The 23,672-nt window shown below is 43.0% G+C and overlaps 1 protein-coding gene across 10 annotated transcripts in view; it reads right to left on the bottom strand.

The window, feature by feature from the left end:
* The window catches only part of TIAM1 (TIAM Rac1 associated GEF 1), a 314,669-nt gene that overhangs the window by 36,231 nt on the left and 254,766 nt on the right, over positions 1-23,672 (bottom strand). For 8 of the 10 annotated variants that reach the window (XM_055421403.2, XM_055421410.2, XM_055421462.2 and 5 more), the window contains 5 exons: positions 20,251-20,354; positions 7,634-7,813; positions 6,136-6,204; positions 5,729-5,854; positions 190-298 (listed from right to left, as the gene is read on the bottom strand). In XM_055421403.2, the coding sequence (XP_055277378.2) occupies positions 190-298; positions 5,729-5,854; positions 6,136-6,204; positions 7,634-7,813; positions 20,251-20,354 (588 nt within the window). Of the gene's footprint in view, positions 1-189; positions 299-5,728; positions 5,855-6,135; positions 6,205-7,633; positions 7,814-15,269; positions 15,664-20,250; positions 20,355-23,672 lie in introns of those variants that run through there. The other 2 variants (XM_088835880.1, XM_088835904.1) reach the window with 2 other exon arrangements.

The raw sequence follows: 23,672 nt of genomic DNA, 5'->3' as shown, positions 1-23,672 counted from the left end.
GATCCTAAAACCAATACCCCACAGACACCGAGAGACAAGTGTACTCTCACTTGTAGCTTGCTGGAATATCTATCTGGCACAACAATGACTCTTAGATTTCCATCCAAAAGCCCCCAACCACGGTCAGCCACACAAATGTGAATTGACAATTAACACGCCCACCTGCTGCCCGGGCCTCCTAGGCCTTACCTTTCACCAGGACCTTGGGGACCTTCGTGTGGCTGGCGCAGAAGGCACTGTAGAGCTTGAAGCGGTCAGCGTAATACAGAAAGGATCCCCCCAGAGAGAACAGCACTTTCTGGACACAGTGAGAAACAGTGCAGTTAGTTTGCGGTCCTCCTCACCCAGAAACATCAGCAGGATGGAGCCGGGAGCTCACACCTGCCCGAGTCTCCCCACAAATCAGCACCATTCACACCTGTCACCACCTGTCATTGCTCACTGATGGCCTATTTGGAAGTCAATGGGCTCACCTATTTGTGTAATAGACGCTGTATTTGGCTCTCTCAGTAATTACAGCCAGTGTCACTGGTTTTGCTGGTTTGTGTCTTTCAATGACCTAGCTGGGATGTCTGACTGTTAATGAGAAAGTAGATATGGCATTTTGGAAAAGACAGAAATCTCCTGAATTCCCTCATTAGATTCTGCTGGGATGCAGAAGTGACAAACCAAATAAAGGCAAGAAATGCATAAATCCCCCAAAATAGAAAACACCTTTCCTGATCACCAATTCCACCCTCTCCAACACCATACTCTTTTCTAGCAGGAGTAGATAAGAACAGAAGAAACAGACTCACCTATGGGAATTAGGTAACATCTCCAAGCCCATAGCCTCTGCCTGAACTGGATCAAAACTAGGTGGAGGCCTTCCCCATTAGGGCTTCCGTGACAGCTCTGTTGGTAAGGAATCTGCTTGCAATGCAGGAGACCCCAGTTTGATTTCTGAGCCAGGAAGATCCACTAGAGAAGGGATAGGCTACCCACTCCAGCATTGTTGGGCTCCCCTTGTGGCTCAGCTGGGAAAGATTCTGCCTGCAATGCGGGAGACCTGGGTTTGATCCGAAGGGAAAGGCTGCCCACTCTGGCCTGGAGAATTCCATGGACTATATAGTCCATGGGGTCACAAAGAGTCGGACACGAGTGAGCGACTTTCACTTTCTTCCCTATTAGGAATTTAATATAGCTCAGCTGGGATGCTTTTATCCTACATTTTCTATAAATACATGAAACAGGCCTCAGAAAAATATCTTCTATAGGTTTCACACTGTTGTAGTCTAGTTCGAAAAGAGGTATGGCTTATTTAGGTTTAGAATTTTGAAGTTGGATTCCAAGCCAAAAAAAAAAAAGAAAGGCTTTGGATTCGACTGATAAATTGGATTCCACAAAATGCAATTTACTTTAATTAACAATGTAGAAAATTCTGATAGTCTAATTAAAAGAAAACAAAGGTTTATTATGAACCATACATAATTGGTAATTAGAGGCCTAAATTCATTTCCTACATGATCTACTTTTCCTCCTTTACTTTTTCAGCTACACGCCTCCCCAAATCTCATCCCCCTGACCCTGTACAGACAGTCATCCTTTGAACCATATCCAATAATCAAACGAGAAAAGTTGTGTAAGAAAAAGCTCTAAATGTAACCCCTCACTTTAGCCACATCAAGTCATTCATTTGTTTAACTTCATATAAATTCACTAGGCATCTACCATATAGGAAACACAGACAGAACATTAATATGTTCATTTATTCTTCCAGCCTTAAAAAATAATCTCAGAGCACCAACTGTGCACAAGCATTGCAGGTGAACACACACAGACTGCATTTACCCTGTGTTTCTATCCAGGAGGACCTCACAGAGCCTCTCACTGGCTGACAGACACTGCAACTTCCCAAGAGGAAATTTTATCAAAACTTATTTGATCTCAGAACCAATTTTTTTTTTTGCTAATCCTGTTGTAGGGCTAGTGTTCTACGCAACACAATTTGCACCTTTTTAACAAGCTTTTTAATTTTTGGCAAATACATAATCAGGATTTAAAGAAAACAGCAATCTCAGAAATCAAGAGCAACAACAGGCTTAGTGATGAACACCGACCGAGAAACCAACTCAGAAGCGCCAGAGCGCAGCCCCGGGGCCAAGTGCACGCAGCGAGCACCAACCGGCGCGGCTTACAGACGGAGGGAGACTGTCAGATCACGCAGGAACTCAGCGCGATGAAGGCCGGAGAGAGGGTACCACTTCAGTGATATCTGCAACAGTGACTGCTCCAGCGTGAGCGCGCTCAAAGGATCATGCGCTGATCCCTCCCTAATAACACCTCTGCTTGCAACACCATCATGTCTGTGTCACAGTTCTGATAACTAAACACACCTAAAGTGATCAACACAATCTAAACACAAAGAACTGATGCCACGGGAAAAGCACACTAAATGAAGGTCACGAATGTTAGGTATTTTAGATTAAAACCAAGCATTTTCAGGTCTGTATGGATTTTTATCATGGTCCACAGTAAGCAACTTTTTTGATTAACTGACAAACTACTAGCCCTTATCATGGTGTTCTAACACTGTCCTATTAATTAATTTACCAACGAGCCAAGCTGTATTTCAAATGGACAGTATGACCAACCACCCTGAGGAGAGAAAAAATGAACTAACCCAAGCAATTCCACACAAAAAACACAAAAATTATATTTAGTAGTTAAAGGGGTATTATGCCTATAATTTACTCAAATCGTTCATGAGAAAAAATTATACCTCTTGTACACACAGACACACACAACACAACACACACATACACATTAGGTAGTCAGAGAAAGGATAAAGCAAACATGGTCAAATGTTAGCATTTGGAAAATGTGGGAGAAGGATAGCTTAGAAGTCTTTGTGCTATTCTTGTAACCTTTCTGTAAGTCTGAAATTATATCCAAATAAAAATAGAGAACTATATATAAATATAGGTCCATAAGCTTATGTGCATGAAAGTGTGTGTGCATTCTAAATGACTCCTGTTGCAGAGAGGGACTGTAAAGAGATGACACACACAAAAATACATCGAAGGGTAGTCTTCATCTCATCCTAGAAACCTATCAGGTGTACTAACATGACACAGCCAGATTTCCACACCTGTTAGAAGACAGTCACAGTACGGGAGCCATGCCTGTACGGACAACTGAACCCAAGCTCTACCCAAGTGCAAAAGTGGCTCACTGGGAAAATACCGAAAGATAGTCATTTCAGAAACTAGTGCTGGGAAAATTAAATATTCATATACAAAAAATTGACTTTGATTCCCCCCTCACACCAGATAAGAGACTAATACATAAGTCCCCAAGTCACAAAACTTCTAGGAGAAAACCTTTATGACCCTGCTTTAGGCAAAGATTCCATAGATAAGACACCAAAAGAATGACCCAGAAAAGAAAAAATTTGAAAAACTGGATTTCATTAAAAAACAAAAATTTCTGGGGACATCCTTGGAGATCGAGTGGTTAAGAATCCAGGCTTCCACTGCAGGGGCTGTGGATTTGATCCCTGATCAGGGAACTAAAGAGTCTGCATGCCATGCGGTGTAGCCAAAAAAAATTTTTTTAAATAAAATTTGTGGGGAGAAATAAATTAGGAGCTTGAAATGAACATATATATACCACTACACATAAAACAATAGCCAGCAAGAACCTACAACATAGCACAGGGAACTATACTCAATATCTGGTAATAACCTATAAGGGAAAAGAATCTGAAAATAATTATATGTCTATATATAAACTAAATCTGGAGAAGGAAATGACAACCCACTCCAGTATTCTTGGCTGGAGAACTCCATGGACAGAGGAGCCTGGCAGGTTGCAGTCCATGGGATTGCAAAGAGTTAGACATGACTAAGCGATTTTCACTTATAAACCAAACCACTTTGTTATATACCTGAAACTAACAAACCGTAAATAAACTATATTCAATTTAAAAAAAGAAATCAACTTGAAAAAAAATTCTGCTCTTTGAGAGATACTGTATGACAAAAGAAAATATTTATAAATCATATATATGGTAATAAACTTCTACACAAAATTTTCAAAGAACTCTCAAGACTCAATAATAAGATAACAATCCAATATAATACATGGGTGAATGATCTGAACAGACATTTCACCAAAGAGGCTATAATGAAAGCAAATTAGCACATAGAAAGATATTCATCATCATATCATTAGAGAAATTAAAATAAAGCTGTAATGAAGTGCCACCACATATTTGCTAAACTGGCTAAGTATAAAAAGAGTGACCTGACCCTGCTGAAAGAAAGAGGAGGAACAGCTGGTGGAACTGCACACTGGCACAACCATTCTGGAAAACAGTTCAGCAGTTTCTTAAATATACACTTTCCATACTATCCAACCATTCCATTCTCAAGTATTCATCCATGAGAAACAAAAGCATATATTCATGGCTCAGCTGGTAAAGAATCCGCCTGCAATGCGGGAGTCCTCGGTTTGATACCTGGGTTGGGAAGATCCCCTGGAGAAGGGAAAGGCTGCCCACTCCAGTATTCTGGCCTGGAGAATTCCCTGGATCTCTTAATTTCATGGATCTCTTAATACATTCATACTAAAACTTGCACACAAATGTTCATAGCAACTTTATTTGTAATTACCAAAAGCTGGAAAAAACCCAAATGCCCAAGAAAGGAGAAAGGATCACAAAGTATATCAATAGTACTGATACATCCACACAATGCAATTACTACTCAGCAATTAAAAAGTATGAATTATGGGTATATGAAACAACATGGGTGGAACTCACTATAATTATGCATAAAAGATGCCACATAAGAAAATGTCTGGGCTGTATGATTTCATTTATATAAAATGCCAGAATGCAAACTCGTCTTTGGTAACAGAAAGCAGACACAGTTGCCCGTGGCTGAGAGGCCAGAAGAAAAAGAAGACAAGAATCACAAAAGAACAGGAAAAACGACTGGAGGTGATAATTATGCCCATTATCCTGATTGAGGTGATGGCTTCAGAGGTGTACACATATGTCAGATTTCATCTAACTATACCTTGAAATAAAACAGTGTGTTGTATGTCAATTATACTTCCATTAACCTTTTTAAGCGTCCATGAGTGTGACACATAAGCTAAAACCACTGTGCATGAATCAGTGAGCTTCGCTGGTTGGAAACACAGCGCAGGAAATCTTTGCAAGGGGAAGCCAACAAGGAGGAGGAAGCCCGCTGTAAGCACCCTCCCTGAGTGCTCTAGTCATAAATCCTCATTAAGGCTACGAGGACACTGTGTGCTGGAAGGCCGTCTTCCTCCTGGATAACAATAAGCATTTCTATTAACCAGTTCCCCAGAACAAGATAAATTAATTTGTTTATCGGAAAACCAAGACTGCTCGTCGAATTTTGCTAACGCCAAGTGTCGAAGGCCCCCAAATAAACAGAACAAAAGGTAGGTGCATCTTCCTAAATAGAAGTCAGCAGATACTCCAGTTAAATGGAAGTCAGCGGAACTGGTTCTACCTTAGCCAGACCAGCAAGACACAGTGCATTCCCCTCTCTGACTCCCTTTAGGAACTGACCCCACTGGATATCCAATGAAGACTGAACACCACAGCAACAACGCCTCCTGCGATGTATTTTCAGAGATTCAACTGGACCTACAGGATACCTCACTCCTGACATTAGGAGGCAGCTTGACACTATTTGAGGATGAGACTTACCTTAAATTGATCAACTCTCTCAAGCTTTTCCAGATCAGGTACCAATCTCACTCCATCTTCCAGAGTTTTAAGGAATTCTACTTGAAACTCTACCATTTCAGTTAAATTTCCAAAGAGCACATCAAGCTGGAAAATGCAAAAGAATTTCATCAACTGTCTATTTCATTAGAGTGTGGATCCTTCATTTGCTTCTGATTTTAAAGTTTTTCTCCCCATATGGTAATGCTCCCACCATCCGAAGGTGAGCCAACTCTTTCCTCTTGAAGTGCATGCCAAGAGCTCACCAGGCAATAACTTGACCTATTTACTACAATTAAATGAATTCAAAAAGCTCCCAGTATTGTGTGAGGTCCTCAGTTCTTCCCCATCACCAGGTCAAACTAAAGTTCAGACGATAGCCACCATACCTCATCCTGGGTGAGAAAAGTTTCTTTTTGAAGAGGTTTTAGGTATCTCTCCATGAGACAGTTTAAGTCCTAAGGGTTGAAAGAATATCAGATTAGCACATCTGAAAGTCTATAAAGAATATAAAAGGAAAAAAAAATTATGTCCCAAAGGCTAACATTTCAGTCTTTAGGTCCCTGAGGTTCACTGAAGCAGAAGTGAGCCAACCGCTTCTCAAAATATTTCAGGCTTTGTAGCCATATGGTCTCTGTCACAACTATTTAATTCTACTGCTGCAGCAGGAAAGCAGTATAAATGATACTGGGTTGGCCAAAAAAATGGCCATGAGATGTTACAGAAGAATGCAAACAAACTTTTTGGCCAACCGAATACATAAATGAATGTGTGTGACTGTTTTTCAATAAAACTTTATTTGTAAAAGCAGGCAGAGAGCCGGATTCGGTCCAAGGGCCATACTTGCTGGCCTCTGACTTAAAGACTAAGATAGATCATTAAAAACAGATCACACAGTTGTAACACAGATTCAACATAACTAAATTATACAGAGGCATATGTATAATTATACAGAGGCATATGTATATGATCATACACTGATCATAGTTAGGTTAATTATATCATTATAGGAATATATTGTAGATTATATAGTGTTGAAATAACTTTCCAAGCCCCAGATGGAGCCTCTCTTGCCTGGGGTGCCATGTCAGTAAACCAAAACTTAAATGATTTTTATGTCCCTGTCAATATACCACTTGACCAGAAGTGCAGTATATATCTAGTCAACCAATATCCAAACGCCAAGCCAATTCTGGGCCTTCTCATCCCAACCAAGGTTGACTTTGTGGCCCTAGCCAATTAGATATTTTCTACTTTTCTCTTCCTTGTTCTTGATTCTTTGTTATAAAAGCGTCTTGCCTTCTGCCCCATCTTGCAACTCTACAAAAGAAGACTGTCCACTTCATGAATAAAGTTTTAAATAAAGTTTGTATCACTTACAAGTTGTGTTCTTTAATCATTTTTAAACAACCATTGTATATATTATAAATTATATAGGAATATAAGATCTAGTTCCAAGAATATAACTAAATGTCAGAACAAATTATAACACAAAACAGACCTGATACCCTTCTGCCTCGACTCAAAGTAGATTGTGAAGTTACCACTACTTAAATCCATCAAAACTGAATTCAATTTTAGTATGCGCTCAATAGCCTATTTAGAAAGGTCAGAAGGTTCACTTAATATTCACCATCATCTCCTTTTGGAGTCAATCAATCAGCTATTTCCATCAATGAATTGCTATAAGAATAGGTATGCCTCCCAAAAACCCAAAGGAAACTGTAACATTTGGAATCAAGGCCAAGTTTCATAGGAGAGACAAGGCACTCTTCATGACCGTGATCTGGCTTTGTCATCAGCCGACATCTGTATACAAACACCCAGCATGCATCCTTCAGAATGACGACAAGAAGAACGCAGGAGGGAGAACAGGAGAAGACGTACCTTCACGTAGGTGCGCTCTGTCTCCAGGAGCTCGCAGATGACCTTGCGCAGCTTATCGGCATCCGTGAGCTGTCTCATGGTGGCCAGCTGAGGCCCAGTGGAGTCCTGAGGGGACGGGCTCGGGTCAGAGGGGTTCATCTCGTGCAGACTGCGGCAGAGCGCGGCCACCTGTTCCGTGCTCTTCAGAGCACAGTCGGAAAGGCGAGACAGACGAAGTCATTCCTCACCAGAGACTTGCCTGACACCTGTCCTTCTGACAACGTTCAGCCTGGTTAATGAACTGCCATTCATGAATCACCGCACCCATTTCCCCAGACTGCTCCACACATCTGAGCACCCACTGAATGCTTCAAACAACCATAATAACAACTCCTGGCATAGACTGAGTGATTACTGCCTATGAGGCACTGGTTTGATGCATTTAATCTGCCCATGTGATAAGTAAGGGCTGTGATCATACCTACATAACAGTTGAGACACGGGAAGTCCAGAGTAGTTAAGTAACTCATTCAAGACTGCACAGCTCAGACCTGAACCAGGCAGCATGGCTCAAAGCCTGTGTTCTTAACTATTCTGCAAGAAGCTCACCAATCAGAGGAAGATACAGCCAAAGGCATGTCACCTAAAATACAAAGCTAATTCATTACTGGACTCTCAGTTCAGTGCACGATACATATTTACTTTGCAAAGCTGAAAGATGATTTGATAAGCTTGGTGTCTCCCTGTCTCTATTAAAAACTGACATGGAGGCAACTTTCTAGATAACCATAGATACTCGTATATATGTATTTTAAAGTTTCCATCTCTCCAGCTTCTCCAAGGCAGAAAGATTCCACGACCAACCCCACTACTACCCCGTGCCTCCCCACTCCTCCAACTAAAACTAAGGGGCACTGGACCCTGAACAAGACCTCAATAGCTCAGTCCCCACCCAATTGTCCAGGAAGGGTCAAGTGGAAGTTTGGGATTCTAGAATTCCAAAATTCCAAGTCTCCAAGTTAGGCAAAACAGTTCTTCAAAGCAAGGGCCGAAGACAGAGCACCAAAAACCCCAAGGCATCAGTAGCTCTCCACCTTGGCTGCATGGAGGAAATCACCTGGGGAGTTCTGAAAACCACTCCCAATGCCCAGCACACCCTCCAGATCACTTCAGTCAGAGTCTCTGGGGACTTCTCTGGTGGTCCACTGGTTAAGAATTTCGCCTACCGAGGCCAGGGACACAGGTTTGTGCCCTGGTCTGAAAAGAGCCCACACTCCATGAGGTAACTAAGCCTGTGTGCTGCAACTACTGAATCCTGAACAGCCTAGAGTCCGTGCTCCACAACCAGAGAAGCCACTGCAATGAGAAGGCCAAGCACCGCAACCAGAGTAGCCCCTGCTCATCGCAACTAGGGAGAGCCCATGTGGAGCAGCGAAGGCCAAGCGCAGCCAAGACTTTTGTTAAAAATCAGAATCTCTAAGAAGGGATGTGCAAGTGTTTGCATATTTAAAGCTCTCCATGGTATTACTCTACAGGATATTATTTTGTAGCACAGAATCTATTGGTAATTTATTAACATTTGCTCAAAATGTGCCACTCTAGGGATATTTGATGCATATCTCTTTAAAACTGGTGGCTGCTTTCTTGGACTTCTCTTTCCCGCTTCTCCTGTCCAGTTTATGCCCAGGAAATACAAAGAAAGCATTTCCAATAGAGCACATAAAGAACTACTTTCTCCATCACCCGTCTACTCACTCCTAAGAGTGAGCATTCTGAGAAGAACATCCTTCCAAAAACAACCGTGGGTGCACAGAGCTGGAAGTCATGGTTGGCATTTTGTGGAGAGCACAGGAGCCAAACCAAGTGTATCCCATGGGGGCAACATCACTCATTATCAGTTCAGTTCAGTTCAGTTCAGTTCAGTTCAGTCGCTCAGTCGTGTCCGACTCTCCGCGACCCCATGAATCACAGCACGCCAGGCCTCCCTGTCCATCACCAACTCCCGGAGTACACTCAAACTCATGTCCACAGAGTCGGTGATGCCATCCAGCCATCTCATTCTCCGTCGTCCCCTTCTCCTCCCACCCCCAGAGACATGCAAATCAAAACCACAATGAGGTACCATCTCATGCCGGTCAGAATGGCTGCTATCAAAAAGTCTACAAACAATAAATGCTGGAGAGGGTGCGGAGAAAAAGGAACCCACTTACACTATTGGTGAGAATGCAAACTAGTACAGCCACTATGAAGAAAAGTGTATTACCTAAAAAACTGGAAATAGAACTGCCATACGACCCAGTAATCCCACTGCTGGGCACATACACCCAGGAAACCAGAATTGAAAAGAGACACGTGTACCCCAATGTTCATCTCAGCACTGTTTATAATAGCCAGGACATGGAAGCAACCTAGATGTCCACTGGCAGACGAATGGATAAGAAAGCTGTGGTACACATACACAATTGTTAAGCACAGAGAAAGGCTACAGCAGCTAACTTTAACCTGCCTTCCCCTTATTAGCATACTGCCTTCTGCTTATTAGCATAGCCCAACGGGAAGGGAGCCCAAAATAAAGACAGGACAAGGACACAGGAAATCAGAACCTAACAAGGATGCATTAGTAGCAATGTCATGACAGGAAAGGGCAGAGCCAGGACCCAAATCCACATGATCATTGATCCAAATCTCTTAAGGTTACACAGCTTATTTATTGATAGCACAAACTCTGGTCTTCTCTTACATGCCAGGATGTATCAGTAACCTGTCAATGGCACTATTAAATGCTTCCTATGGAATCAATGTTTCCAACAATGAATATCCCCCAAAGAATTCTCCCTTTGGTGACTGATGAAAAGCTCATCAAAATGGGCTGAACTCTATGACATGTGAATTATATTCTAATAAGACTGTTAAAAAAGAAAGACTACTAGTTTTTCATCAAAGCCTGTTTCAGTAGAAATAAAGTTTTATCTAGTTATCTTAGGATTCTACAAACTCAATGTCATCATTAAATATTAACAGTAAAATATGGATTTGTCTTAATAATTAAAAAGGAACGAGTAGATCCATTTTGACAAAAATGTCCACATCTTCGAGATAATCTTATGGTAACTGTAATAGGCAATTATAACAGGCATTATAACAGAGACGTTATGGAAGTGGGGAGGGTGTGCCTCACCAAAATGAAAATTCCATGGAAAGAGAATGATCACAGCTGACAGTTTAAGTGCCATGCCCTCCAGCTGATCCCAAACTCTCCTCTGTCACTTTGATTTGTCACTCGCCAACACAACAAATGTATAACTGGCACCTTCGCTTACACAATGCTTTTCTAACTGTCCCAGCTCTAACCGCAGCTGCCTGCCATTTACAGGCAAATTAATATCCTAGCTATTATTCACGATATGTAAATCCATCACCGTATTCCCATCAGAGACATGGTAGACCTTTCTGCAGTTTAATCATTTAGACAAGTCGTCATGCAAAATCCAATGTCCTCATTAACTATACCGGGGATGCCCCATGCCAAGTTATAACCTGGGGACTGTGACACACATCAAAAACAGGACACTTCCCTTGGTACCCCCAATTCACACCATGCAGACTTGCCATTCTCAGCAATATTTGATTATAATAATGAAAGGCATGACATGGAGTTTATGGGTTTTCATTCTCTCTGCTCCTTCATAAATACTCGGAGGTTTCCATTTTTAAGAGTGTGAGTTTCAAGGAGGGTCATCCAGGTGATAATTGCTTTGCAGAGAGCAGAACACTACACTTTGTCCTCAGCATCTGAGCTCTGTGGGGTCCCAGGTTGCTTGAATTCCTGTCTCTGCTGCTAGGAGATGGGTCAGCTTGCTCATACCAATATGGGAACTGAGAAGATGAGAGCAGAATTGATGAATCTGCTGCGGTTTTGCAGTTGATAGCAGAGCTGACTGAATCCCGGGCTCCCTGTGTCCCAGGTCTGCAGACCCACTGTCAGCAGATCATCAGAAGACACAAGTCTCACCATTTAGACCTTCTGTAACCTGGACGCTTGTCTGTCTTCAGTTCCATCTCCCTTCTCAATCCCACAGTCCATACTCTCGTGATAACCTTTTCTTCACGAAAGTATAATTGACTTTTTTTGTGTGTGAAGTTGCTCAGTCATATCTGACTCTTTGCGAACCCATGGACTGAGGCCTACCAGGCTCTTCCGTCCATGGAACTTTCCAGTGCTGGAGTGGGTTGCCATTTCCTTCTCCAGGGGAATCTTCCTGACCCAGGGATTGAACCCAGGTCTCCTGCATTGCAGGCAGATGCTTTATCGTCTGAGCCACCAAGGAATTATATTGTGTCTGTTTCAGGTATACAGCAAAATGATTTAATTATACATATATATGTGCGTGCATGCATGCTAAGTCACTTCACTCATGTCTGACTCTTTGCAACCCTATGGACTGTAGCCCGCCAGGCTCCTCTGTCCATGGGATTCTCCAGGCAGGAATACTGGAGTGGGTTGCCATTTCCTCCTTCAGGGGGTCTTCCTGACCCAGGAATCAAACCTGCATCTTGTGTGGTTCCTGCATTGCAGGCAGATTTTTTACCGCTGAGCCACCTAGGAATCCCATAGTTCCTTGTGCTATACAATAAATTCTTGCTGTTTATTTTATATTAAAAAAAAAAAAGACTGTGAGTAGAGTTCTTGGCTTGGCCTATGTCAAGTCCACCACATCTAAGGCTTGGTATCCTGAGTTTTAATCAAGCCCACTGGGGAAGCTCAGGTCATGTCGGCCAGGGCTCTGGTGCTCTACGCCTAGCCATCTCCTACCAGTATCACCTCAAACAGCCAGCTTCCTCACCTTCCTTGACACACCCCTCCTGAGCCAGATCCTGGGTTATAATAGGAAAGGAAGTACCTTTAGCATCCCAGGAGACACCACATTTCCTTGAGATCTCTTCTGAGATTTCAGAGCCTTGGGTGTCCCTTGATTATAAGATACCTTCTTCCGATGCTAAGACAGATTTATCCAGTGGAGTCTCTGAAGTTGACGGGGTTAGGGGGGACAGGTTCTCCATGGGCAACCCTGTTCTCTGATTCAAGGTATAAACTCTCAGGTTTATCACAAGGAAATGGGTCAACATAGCCATACTCTTTCTACTGTCGACTCCAGGGTATCTAACTAACTAATAAATTTAATAAACTTAAATAAGAACACACAGACTAACCAGCTATATTGTACATGTGGGCTTTCCAGGTGGCACTAGTGGGATATTGCCAAGGGGTGTTATTTATAATGCTCTTAGTAAAATTTTTGCTTGGAAACAATTATTTTCAAAGGATGTCATCAAGTTTGAGAATTCTGTTTCACTAAAATATTACCCACCCCCCAAAAAAAGCCTTAGAAGGAAGTGTGAAATGCAGGTTGTCTTTGAAAGTGAAAGTTGCTCAGTCATGTCCAACTCTTTGCAACCCCATGGACTATGCAGTCTATGGAATTCTCCAGACCAAAACAGTGAAATGAGTAGTCTTTCGCTTCTCCAGGGGATCTCCCCAACCCAGGGATTGAACCCAGGTCTCCAACACTGCAGTGGATTCTTTAGCAGCTGAGCCACCAGGGAAGCCCAAGAATACTGGAGTGGGTAGCCTATCCCTTCCCTTCCCCAGCGGATCTTCCCAACCCAGGAATAGAACCAGGTTCTCCCCCATTGCAGGTCGTCTTTAGAATATCTCTAATCTAGGGATTTTCCACGTGGTGGTAGCCCAGTTCTTAAGTCTCCCTGTCCCCACACTGGGGTCAAACTTCTTTGCATCAAACTCTGATAGGACCTTCTCCAGAAGGTCGCTCAGCCAGAACACAGGAGGCAGGAGTCTTTGAATGCGGTGCTTTCCCCGCTCTATCGCTAAGTGTTACGTGGCATCCTGATCACTTACACATCAAGCACTATAGCCCAGAAAGAGAGCTGCATGAGAGGTCCTCAGCACACCCCTAAAATCCAAGTTTCCAAGAACTGGTACAAGTAGTGAAAGGATTGCTGGAAAGGAGAAGTCAGACACGGCTTCTCTGAATCCAAACCTCTCTCCCCTGCTTGAGGACTGCCATCAGTCACCTTAGAAACGGAAAGCTCTTATGGGCATTTCCAAGCTGCCCGTTTAAACCTGTTAAAGGGTGGCAGAGCCATTCCCACTGTCAGGACGAAGAATTATCCACCCAAGGTACGAAGATGAACAGGACAATGGCAGGAAGAAATGGGCTCCTTTCCTGAGGTCTGCCTGAAGTGCAGTGTTTATAATATCGCTTTCTTCCTGTGGGAGATGAAAAGAAAGTACAAAAAGGGGGTAGGCTTTTAAGTGCACACTATCAACTCAGGCTACCCAGCTGTTAAAGCTCTTCCTGTTATGCAACCACTGAAGGCAATTTCTATCTCAGGGTGAGTTCAGAGTTCTAAAACTATCCTTTGAGTCTGCCTGATTTAACACTCCCCACAGGTTTAAAAGGGGCCAGGGTGGCCTAAAATCTTGCAGACTTTATTTAAGCTTTTGTGACAAACAAAACACCAAAGTAACATACTCCATCATTTCAGAGACCATCATATACAACGATAGTCCCTCGAGTTCTCTGTTACTTCTTCCATCTCCTTTTGAACAAACTCTGAAGAAGAAAAATTCAAGAAGGTGAAGGCTCATTTGAGTAAAGCAGGTGTACTCACTGTCCAAGTTCAAATCTCAGTACATGACACAAAATCTAATAGTCAATAGGCTCTGATATTAATAGTAAACTATTACAGTGCTTGATTTGATTTTAAGTTATTCCTCCACATTAACACACCAAAAATATTTATTAAAAGAGGTAAGGAAGGGTGGGATGGATTGGGAGACTGGGACTGGCATATATACACTGCTATGCAAAAAACAGGTAACTAATGAGAACCTACTGTATAACACAGGAAACTCTACTCTGTGCTGTCTTGACCTAAATGGAAGGAAATCTAAAAAAGAGGGTGGATATGTGTGTGTGTGTGTGTGTGTATAAAACTGATTCACTTTCTTATACAACAGAACTAACATAACACTGTAAAGCAACAATACTCCAATATAAACTATATTTAGAAAAGAGGCAACAATTACCATAGGAATTGGCATACACAATATAGGTCAAATGACGTTAAATCATTAACACATACCTGGAGCCAACACTAATAAATCCACCTCCTTCTCAAGTAAGCAGAAATAGTCAAAATCACTTAAAATTTTATAGGAGACAAACTAAACATCCATCTTCCAGAAACACTTGCTGAATACTTAGGCTAACTTATGGGGGGTAAGGGAGGGAAAGGGAGACAAACATCTTCAAACTCTCAACATCCAAAAGAAAGAGGGAGCAATTCAGATAATTATGAATAATAACAATCCATCTTTCCATCATTTAAAAATGAAAAACCAGACACACATAAAGATTCCAGCAAAACTGACTTCACACCAACTACTGATGCCCCACCCCCATGCTAAAAGACAAAATTCTCTCTCAACAAAGGGATCTAAAGGGCAGAAGGATGAAGGATGCAGGCATGGGACAGGCGTATCACCATCATGTGAACTAGGAAAACAGACCAGCTAGAAAGTCGTAACATAAACAAAGGCTGGCAAGAAAGCCAGAATTCAAACAGTGCTCACCAGATGAAGCGTCCGGTATACAGAATCGCTGGACTTGCCATTGTTTTCAATCCTGGGCTTGCGCTTTATTTTCCACAACGCAGACATCATCAGGAATGTATTCTCATGATAATTCTACCTCCTGACACGTTCAGCACAGAGACAGAAGTTTCTTAAAATACTTGGAGAGCACCAAGTGCCTTCAGGCTCCCGAGCAAGCATCCTTCATCCAGAGAGCCCAAGCCGGCTCTGCCATGAGGACCTACCTACAGCTGCATCTCTTTATAGAGAGGACAGCAGCAGCGCGATCCCAACAGCAGCTCCGCTGCCCAGCAGTGCCCTCTGGGAGGGTGGCAAGGGCTACCCGATGGACGAGAAAGCTTTGATTTCACCTGGCTAAACAGCAGAAGTTCCAGAAATGGAGAGCCAAGAGGCAAAAAAACAATGCAAAAAAAAAAAAGAGAGAGAAAAAAAAAAAACGCCTCTCTGGCATGTGAGCATCTCTACTCTGCGGACTGAGATCAGCTGATTGGCCAGCAGCCTGCACTGCACAGGAATACTAAACCCGCTCAGTTCAAACAACTTCGAAGACACCCCTCGAAGAGTCGAGTCAGGAGCAGGCACTAAAAATCCAATTCATTATTTAAAAAAAAAAATTGTTGACTTCACGGTTTCCCTGAACGCTTTATTACAAAAGCAAACATTTCCAAGACAATCACACTGTGAGTTAAAAAGATAAAAGAAGGCTTTCCCATCGGAAATGCTCTGAAAATGAATGACTCTCATATGTGGAAAACAAAATCACAGCTGCCAGGGGTCTGGAATGCAGGACGGGACTGCCCAGAGCTAATTAGCATTCATTTCAAGGGACAAGAGTTTTTGATTAGAAGCAGGGAAAAAAGGGGGTGGGGGGCAGAGGTGGTGGTGAAGAGGTCCTTTGAGGTTGTCACCCACAGTCACAAGAGCAAGCAGGCGGCTTACAGAGAGAAAGGATGCCCCTGCAGCGTGAAAGTCCCACCCACCTCCCCATGGATGTGACATTCCCCTGTCACCACCGCTCAGCAAGAAAACTCACAATTATCTATTTGTTTAACCCCAAAAGACCACATATAGCAAGAACTGCAATCAGAAAAATTTGTAAAAACAAAACTCCAACATACATTCTCCTTATCCTGCCCACTGTTTCATTAAGACAATTCACTTAGGAAGAGCAGCAAAAACATTAAATAAAAATCAACAGTCTTCATGTATTCAGCCAGAATTTGTAAAAAATGATTACTTGTTTCATTTCACTTGTTCACGTGTTTGTTTCTCTTTACTTTTATATTCTACACCCAGTCTGGAGCGTTCAAATAAAGGCAAAATTGTCCTTCCACTTTTAGGCACCTTACAACTTAAATTTTGATGCTTTTGAATTGTGGTGTTGGAGAAGACTTTTGTCCCTTGGACTGCAAGGAGATCAAACCAGTTCATCCTAAGGAAACCACCCTGGAATATTCATTGGAAGGATGATGCTGAAGCTGAAGCTCCAATACTTTGGCCACCTGATACAAAGAGCCGACTCACTGGAAAAGACCCTGATGCTGGGAAAGATTGAGGGCAGGAGCAGAAGGGGGCAACAGAGGATGTGGTGGCTGGATGGCATCACTGACCCGATGGACATGAATCTGAGCAAACTCCAGGAGACAGTGAAAGGGAGGGCAGCCTGGCGTGCTGCGGTCCATGGGGCCACAGAGTCAGACACGACGGAGCGACTGAACAGCAACTTAAAAATGAACGTTCGCTTTTTTCTCAAGAAAAATCACACAATGATATAGGAGACAGATTAAAAGAATATTTAACCTTAATCAAGAAACTTAAAATATACACTTGCTGTTACTTTAAATCATGACAAAAGATACTCACAAAGCTTAATAAGCATTAGAAAAATACTTAAGTGGCTAATGAGCACACAGCTGACTCTTGAACACCTGAGGGGTTAGAGGTGCCAAACATCCTCAAAGCCAAAAATCTACATATAACTTACATTTCCCGTCACCCCCATGAACATAGTTCTTACGTATCCACGTTCTTCCTCTGCATCCATGGTTCTGCATCTGCAGATCAAGTCCAGATTGGTAGTACTGTGGACTACTGGAAAAATATCCACCTATAAACAGACTCTCCCAATTCAACCCCATGTTGTTCAGGGTTCAACTGCATCTAAACTGGCTTATTAATTAATTACTTCAGTCATTAACTACTTCTTTCATTTTTTGAAACCTGCTATTTACTACCAGACCATACCCATCTGGCCAGGAGGCCATTTCAGGAAAGCAGTGAACAACACAGCACTGTGTTTTGCCCTCTCAGAGCTGAGTGACCTTCAGCAAGTTTCTTAACCTCTCTGTTCCAAAGTCATCATCTATAAAATAGGGGGAATAACAGTGTCTCTTTCTCAGGGGTATTTTGAGGATGAGACGGGTTAATATAGAGTAACACCCAATATATACAAGATACTATAGACGGTAGAGAATCTGCCCACAATGCAGGAGACCTGGATTTGATTCCTGGGTTGGGAAGATCCCCTGGAGAAGGGCATGGCAACCCACTCCAGTGTTCTTGCCTGGAGAATCCCATGGACAGAGGAGCCTGGCGGGGTCCATGGGGTCACAAAGAGTCAGACACAACTGAACAACTAACTAACACACGTAAGTATTGTGTGTTAGCCACTCAGTTGTGTCCGACTCTTTGCGACCCCATGGATTAGCTCTCATTTATTACTAATAACAAAACTGTTCAAATAAAGATAAAATCTGAAATCAACTCAACACTAGGAAGTAGTATTTTCAAGTACAGGATCATGGTGCTTCCTACATCCAACCTGGAAAAAAAGGGACCATGATCCTAACCTATGGTGTCAATGAGGCCACTGTATGATCTTTAAAAATACTCAGATCATCACCCAAACTTGTCAATAACTGTGAAGAAATTCTCTTTCATGAGAGCCGACTATGCATTTCTACAGTGAACTCCAGGAATAGCATCTCCTGCTGCTTTATTTGACCCTGTCTGTTCCCGGCAAGTTTCAGGGCCTTGTTCTCAGGAGAAAGAGCCATGACATCAGAGGGGCACCTGGGATGAGGCGACAAAACCCTGGGCCTCTTCCTTCCTCCCCGCTACCAGGATCTCATATTATAGAGGGCCCTGCTAAGGACTCCGTGACTCACTGTATGTAAAACGGAAACAGTCTCTTAAAGTCCACAAAGGCAGGGGAACACTGGGCTATTGGAGCGAGGTAAAAGTGATCCAAGTTTAAAAGTTTTCAAAAATGAATGTCTTAGATACAGGAAAAATAACTGCATTCCCAGATCAAATTAGAGACTGAAAATAACATTTTCAGCTTAATAACAGAATGATTTAATAAATAGCCTTCAAAATATCTTATCTCGCATGGAAATATCTATTTCTCTCAAAGGCCCTCACCCTCCCACACCTTCCCAAGAAAGTAGGTAAAAGGCCACATAAATAAAAAGGAACTATAAACAAGCCTTTGTCTGTGTTTTTGGCTTTAAATGAAACGTATATTTCCATTTACTGGCTTTTAAATTAATAACTGACAACATAAAGCCTTTCAGTCTATAAATACTAAATTTATAAATGTTACAATTACTTTCAAATACTGAAATTTACAGTGTTTAACCTAGACACCGAGAATGATCACCCTATGACGGCAAAAGAGAAACATACGGGTAAAAAAGATACTGAAGAGAGTCAAACCCAGGCACTCAAGAAAGTCCTACATGTGGATGCGGGACTTGTGTATACCTATCCACTCCAGTATTCTTGCCTGGAAAATCCCACGGATGAAGAAACCTGGTATACAGTCTATGGGGTCACAAACAGTCGGACATGACTGAGCAACTTGACTTGATGGGCACATATGTATACCTATGGGGACATATGTATACCTATGGCTGATTCATGCTGAGGTTCAACAGAAAACAAGAAAATTCTGCAAAGCAACTATCATTCAATTAAAAAATAAATAAATTTTTTTAAAAAAGGAAGTCCTACAAAGATATATGAAGACAAAAAGAGACGCAGACATATGCACATAGAAATGCAGGTTTTTAAAACAATCTTTCATGTTTGAAGTCTAATTCCAGTAACAGTATCAGTTATATTTTTTGACCCACTGCATCATCCAATGACTGGACAAGGGCAAGAAGCACCCTGATATTGTAGATGAGAAAACAAAGGTATAATTTAAAGTTATATGATTTGTTCAGGTTAAATGACTGGTAAACGTCAAGCAATATTAGATAAGCAAGGGAACCAACATACATTCTCAAAAAAAAAGATGAATGAATACGGACATAATCACACATGCTTGTCTTTGCCACAGAGGCGTCTTTCGGCTATAGGTAATAGAGGTTTTAAATTGTGACACTGTGACGAAAAGAGGTTACTGACACATGGAACTCTTTAGGAAGTGGAAATAAGGCATGATGAATTATGGAAAACAAATTCACAGCAGCACCCAAGAGTCAGAATAAGAACATCATCACAGTGCTAGACCAACTGAGCACGCTGTATTTGGATGGACAAATCGATGGTCTCTTTCCCTTTAATATAAAAGATGTTCGCCCTTCACAAGAGCTAAACAGAGATCATGCAAATGCGGTTCCTTATAGAAACTGCGAGTAGCAGGGAAGTATAACTGACCCAGTTACGCTCATTTTGGATGCCTTTTCCTCATAGAGAAAGGGGGGACATAGGAAGGAAACAGGACAGACGCAGACTTTAATTCAGTAAGCAAGCTCTGCCTTATATTGTCACATCTGGGTTTGTTCTCACGGCTATCATTAGGATGCCATGTCCTATTTAGTGACCTCTCAGAAGTAAAAACACTTTCAGCCCGTGGAGGGGCCTTCCCACCCCACACAGCTGCAGAGGTGACACGTCAGCTGTGATTCTTTGGTGGTTCGAGACATGGGATGTGAAAATGGAAATCTCTCACCTTGCTGCTATGATCAGTATCATCTGAGGATTCCAGGTCCGGCCCTTCAACCTCCTCCGGAGCAGCCTCAGCACCGCTTCCCTGCTCACTGCAGAGGCTGTGGCCTGGAAGATGAAATCAGAAGGACACACGGGTCAGCACATACAGCCACCGCTACAAGGGCAAGGGAGCATGGCATCAAGCTCATGTGTGCTCAGTCATGTCCCACTCTTTGCAACCCCATGGACTGCAGCTCGCCAGGCTCCTCTGTCCATAGGATTTCCCAGGCAAGAATATGGGAGCAGGTTGCCATTTGCTGCTCCAGGGGATCTTCTGGACCCACAGATGGAACCCACATCTCCCTGGCACCAAGCCAGCTGGATAGCTTCAAGCTTATGATGTGTCCATATATTGTTAAACCCTCCAAGTATGGGTGCCATGACCTTGGTTCAATACATGCTAGTTTAGCTGTCTTTATCGTTACCAATATTATTATTACTTTATAATACACTTTTATTATTTATAATATATATTTTATAATATACAATATTTGCTATGGACTGAATGTTTATCAGCCCTGAATATTCATTGGAAGGACTGATGTTGAAGCTGAAACTCCAATACTTTGGGCACCTGATGCAAAGAACTGACTCATTGGAAAAGACCCTGATGCTGGGAAAGACTGAAGGCAGGAAGAAAAGGGGATGACAGAGGATGAGATGGCTGGATGGCATCACCGACTCAGTGGACACAAGTTTGGGTAAACTCTGGGAGTTGGTGATGGACATGGAGGCCTGGCGTGCTGCAGTTCATGGGGTTGCAAAGAGTTGGCCACAACTGAGCGATTGAACTGAACTGAATGCTTACCGCCCCTCCCCACACCCTGCCATATTCCTATGTAAAGCCCTAACCCCCAGTGGGACTGTATTTGGATATGACGCATTTGGGAGCTAAGGAGGCTTAGAGGAGGTCTTGAGAGTGGACCTCCATGATGGGATTAGTGTCATTATAAGAGGAAGAAAAACCAGAACTCCCCTCCTCTCCTGTGAGGACACTGAAAAGCCACCTGCAAGCCTGGAAGGGAGCCCTCAGCAACAACGCTGGTCTTGGACTTCGCTGCTCCAAAACTATGAGAAATAAATGTCTGTTGTTTAAGTCACTCAGTCCAAGGTGTCTGTCATCACAGGCCCAGCTAAGACAATAATTTATAACATACATGCGTGCATGCTAATCTGCTTCAGTCATGTCAGACTCTTTACAACCCTATGGACTGTAGCCCACGAGGCTCCTCTGTCCATGCGATTCTCCAGGTAAGAATACTGAAGTGGGTTGCCATGCCCTCCTCCAGGGGATCTTCCTAAACCCAGGGACAGAACCCATGTCTCCTGGAGCTCCCGGATTGCAGACGGGTTCTTTACCACTGAGCCACTGGGGAAGCCCATAATACATATAATAAAACTTAAATAAAATTAAATTCAGTGGTTTGATTGGTTTATAATCAACAAATTAATCGTCAGATCAATTAATTGCTGCTGCTGCTAAGTCACTTCAGTCGTGTCCGACTCTGTGTGACCCCACAGACGGAAGCCCACCAGGCTCCCCCGTCCCTGGGACTCTCCAGGCAAGAACACTGGAGTGGGTTGCCATTTCCTTCTCCAAGTGTGAAAGTGAAAAGTGAAAGTGAAGTCACTCAGTCGTGTCCGACCCTCAGCGACCCCACGGACTGCAGCCTACCAGGCTGCCCCATCCATGGGATTTTCCAGGCAAGAGCACTGGAGTGGCTTGCCATTGCCCCCTCCGAATTAATTGCTAGGACAACTGAATAAAGCATTTTGAGAAAAACATTTTAAAAATAACTGTTTGGGGGCATCCCCGGTGGCTCTAAGAATCCGCCTGCCAATGCAGGAGATGCAGGTTCAATTCTGGGCCGGAAGCATCCCACACGCTGTGGAGCAACCGAGGCCATGAGCCACAACTACAGAACCTGCACTCCAGAGTCTGGGGGTGGCAACTGTTGGGCCCCCACGCCAGAACTACTGAAGCCCGCGCGCCCTAGAGCCCTTGCCCTGCACCAAGAAGCCACCTCAATGAAAGGCCTGTGCCCTGTGATGAAGAGTAGCCCCCACTGACTGCAACTACAGAAAAGCCCATACAGCAACGAAGATACAACACAGCCAAAAATGAATAAATAAAATCATTTTAAAAAACTAATAACTGCTTCATAGACATGATCTGGCAAACTTCAAACATAACACCCACTCTTTCCACCATATTCCATGCAAAAGTGCAGGCAACTTTCTTTCCTATTTTACCGAGTCCCAGCTCCAGTATTCTTGCCTGGAGAATCCCATAGACAGAGGAGCCTCGCAGGCTACAGTCTATGGGGTCGCAAGAGTCAGACACGACTTAGTGACTAAACCGTTGACTACAATGGTTGGCTATGGTAAGCCTTGCACTGGGGAAGACAACATTAAGATCCCTTTCCTCTGGGAGGCTTCTCACATTTAAAGAGCATCTGAGCTGCCTGGGGATTTCTGTCATGCAGATTCAAACAGAATAGGGCCAGAACTATGATTCTGCATTTCTTACATACTCCATGATACCAATCAACACTGCAGGTCCATGGACCAGACTAGGAGCAAGAAGTCTCTCGGATATTTACAAACCTCTAGCTAGTCTCATAGGAAACTGGTTTGATGACTATTAGAATATTCCAGGCACTAGGTCAGGGACTACAGCACCATACTGTAACTAGATAAGAGAAAAGGGAAGAAAAAGAAGAAACGCTGGTAGAAGGAGCCACTTTCTGACTCATGGGATGAAAGCTTCAGTCTGAAAAGAGGATACCTTACCCCAGTGACACCATCACGGTCATAAGCCTGTGTTTGGCATCACATTCTGATCAAATTCTAGGTTGACTGGGAAACTAAGGGAAGAAGCCAATCCCTGAGCAAACCTTGCTCCAGAACTGCATTCTGTGGTCCCCTTTCCTTCCTCTGGAAAGAAGCACCAAGGAAGCAAAGCTTGCATGGTTTGTAAGTTTCTATCTGTGCCCACCCTTCCTGAGCCCTTGTTCTGGCTCTACAATTTTCCTGAACTTCTTTTAATTACTAACTCACTATAAATCCCACGGATAGAGGAGCCAGGGGGCTACAGTCCATTGGGTCGCAAGAATTGGACACGACTTAGCAACTAAACCACCACCACCACTCAATAATATGGTGGAAGCCGCCAAAGAAAGAAGTTCAGTTAACTTAGTAGACATGAACTATGTCACACCGTCACCACCAGAGTGGGGAAAAAATAGTGATTGAATACTTGAAATGGAGGCAATGATCTAGATGCTGGGGCCAGAGAGAAGAGGAAGATTTGAACAGCGTTAAGCTCTGAAATGGCAGGAACCATGGCTCCCTCAGCAGCAAGCTGACAGGCAGGCTGTAAGA

The sequence above is a fragment of the Moschus berezovskii genome, chromosome 1 (assembly GCF_049115385.1).
Source record: "Moschus berezovskii isolate FMDL1 chromosome 1, NW_MosBer_1.0, whole genome shotgun sequence".
Lineage (NCBI taxonomy): Eukaryota > Metazoa > Chordata > Mammalia > Artiodactyla > Moschidae > Moschus > Moschus berezovskii.
Note: the sequence above shows the minus strand (reverse complement) of the source record. Positions and strands in the feature narration are given on the sequence as shown.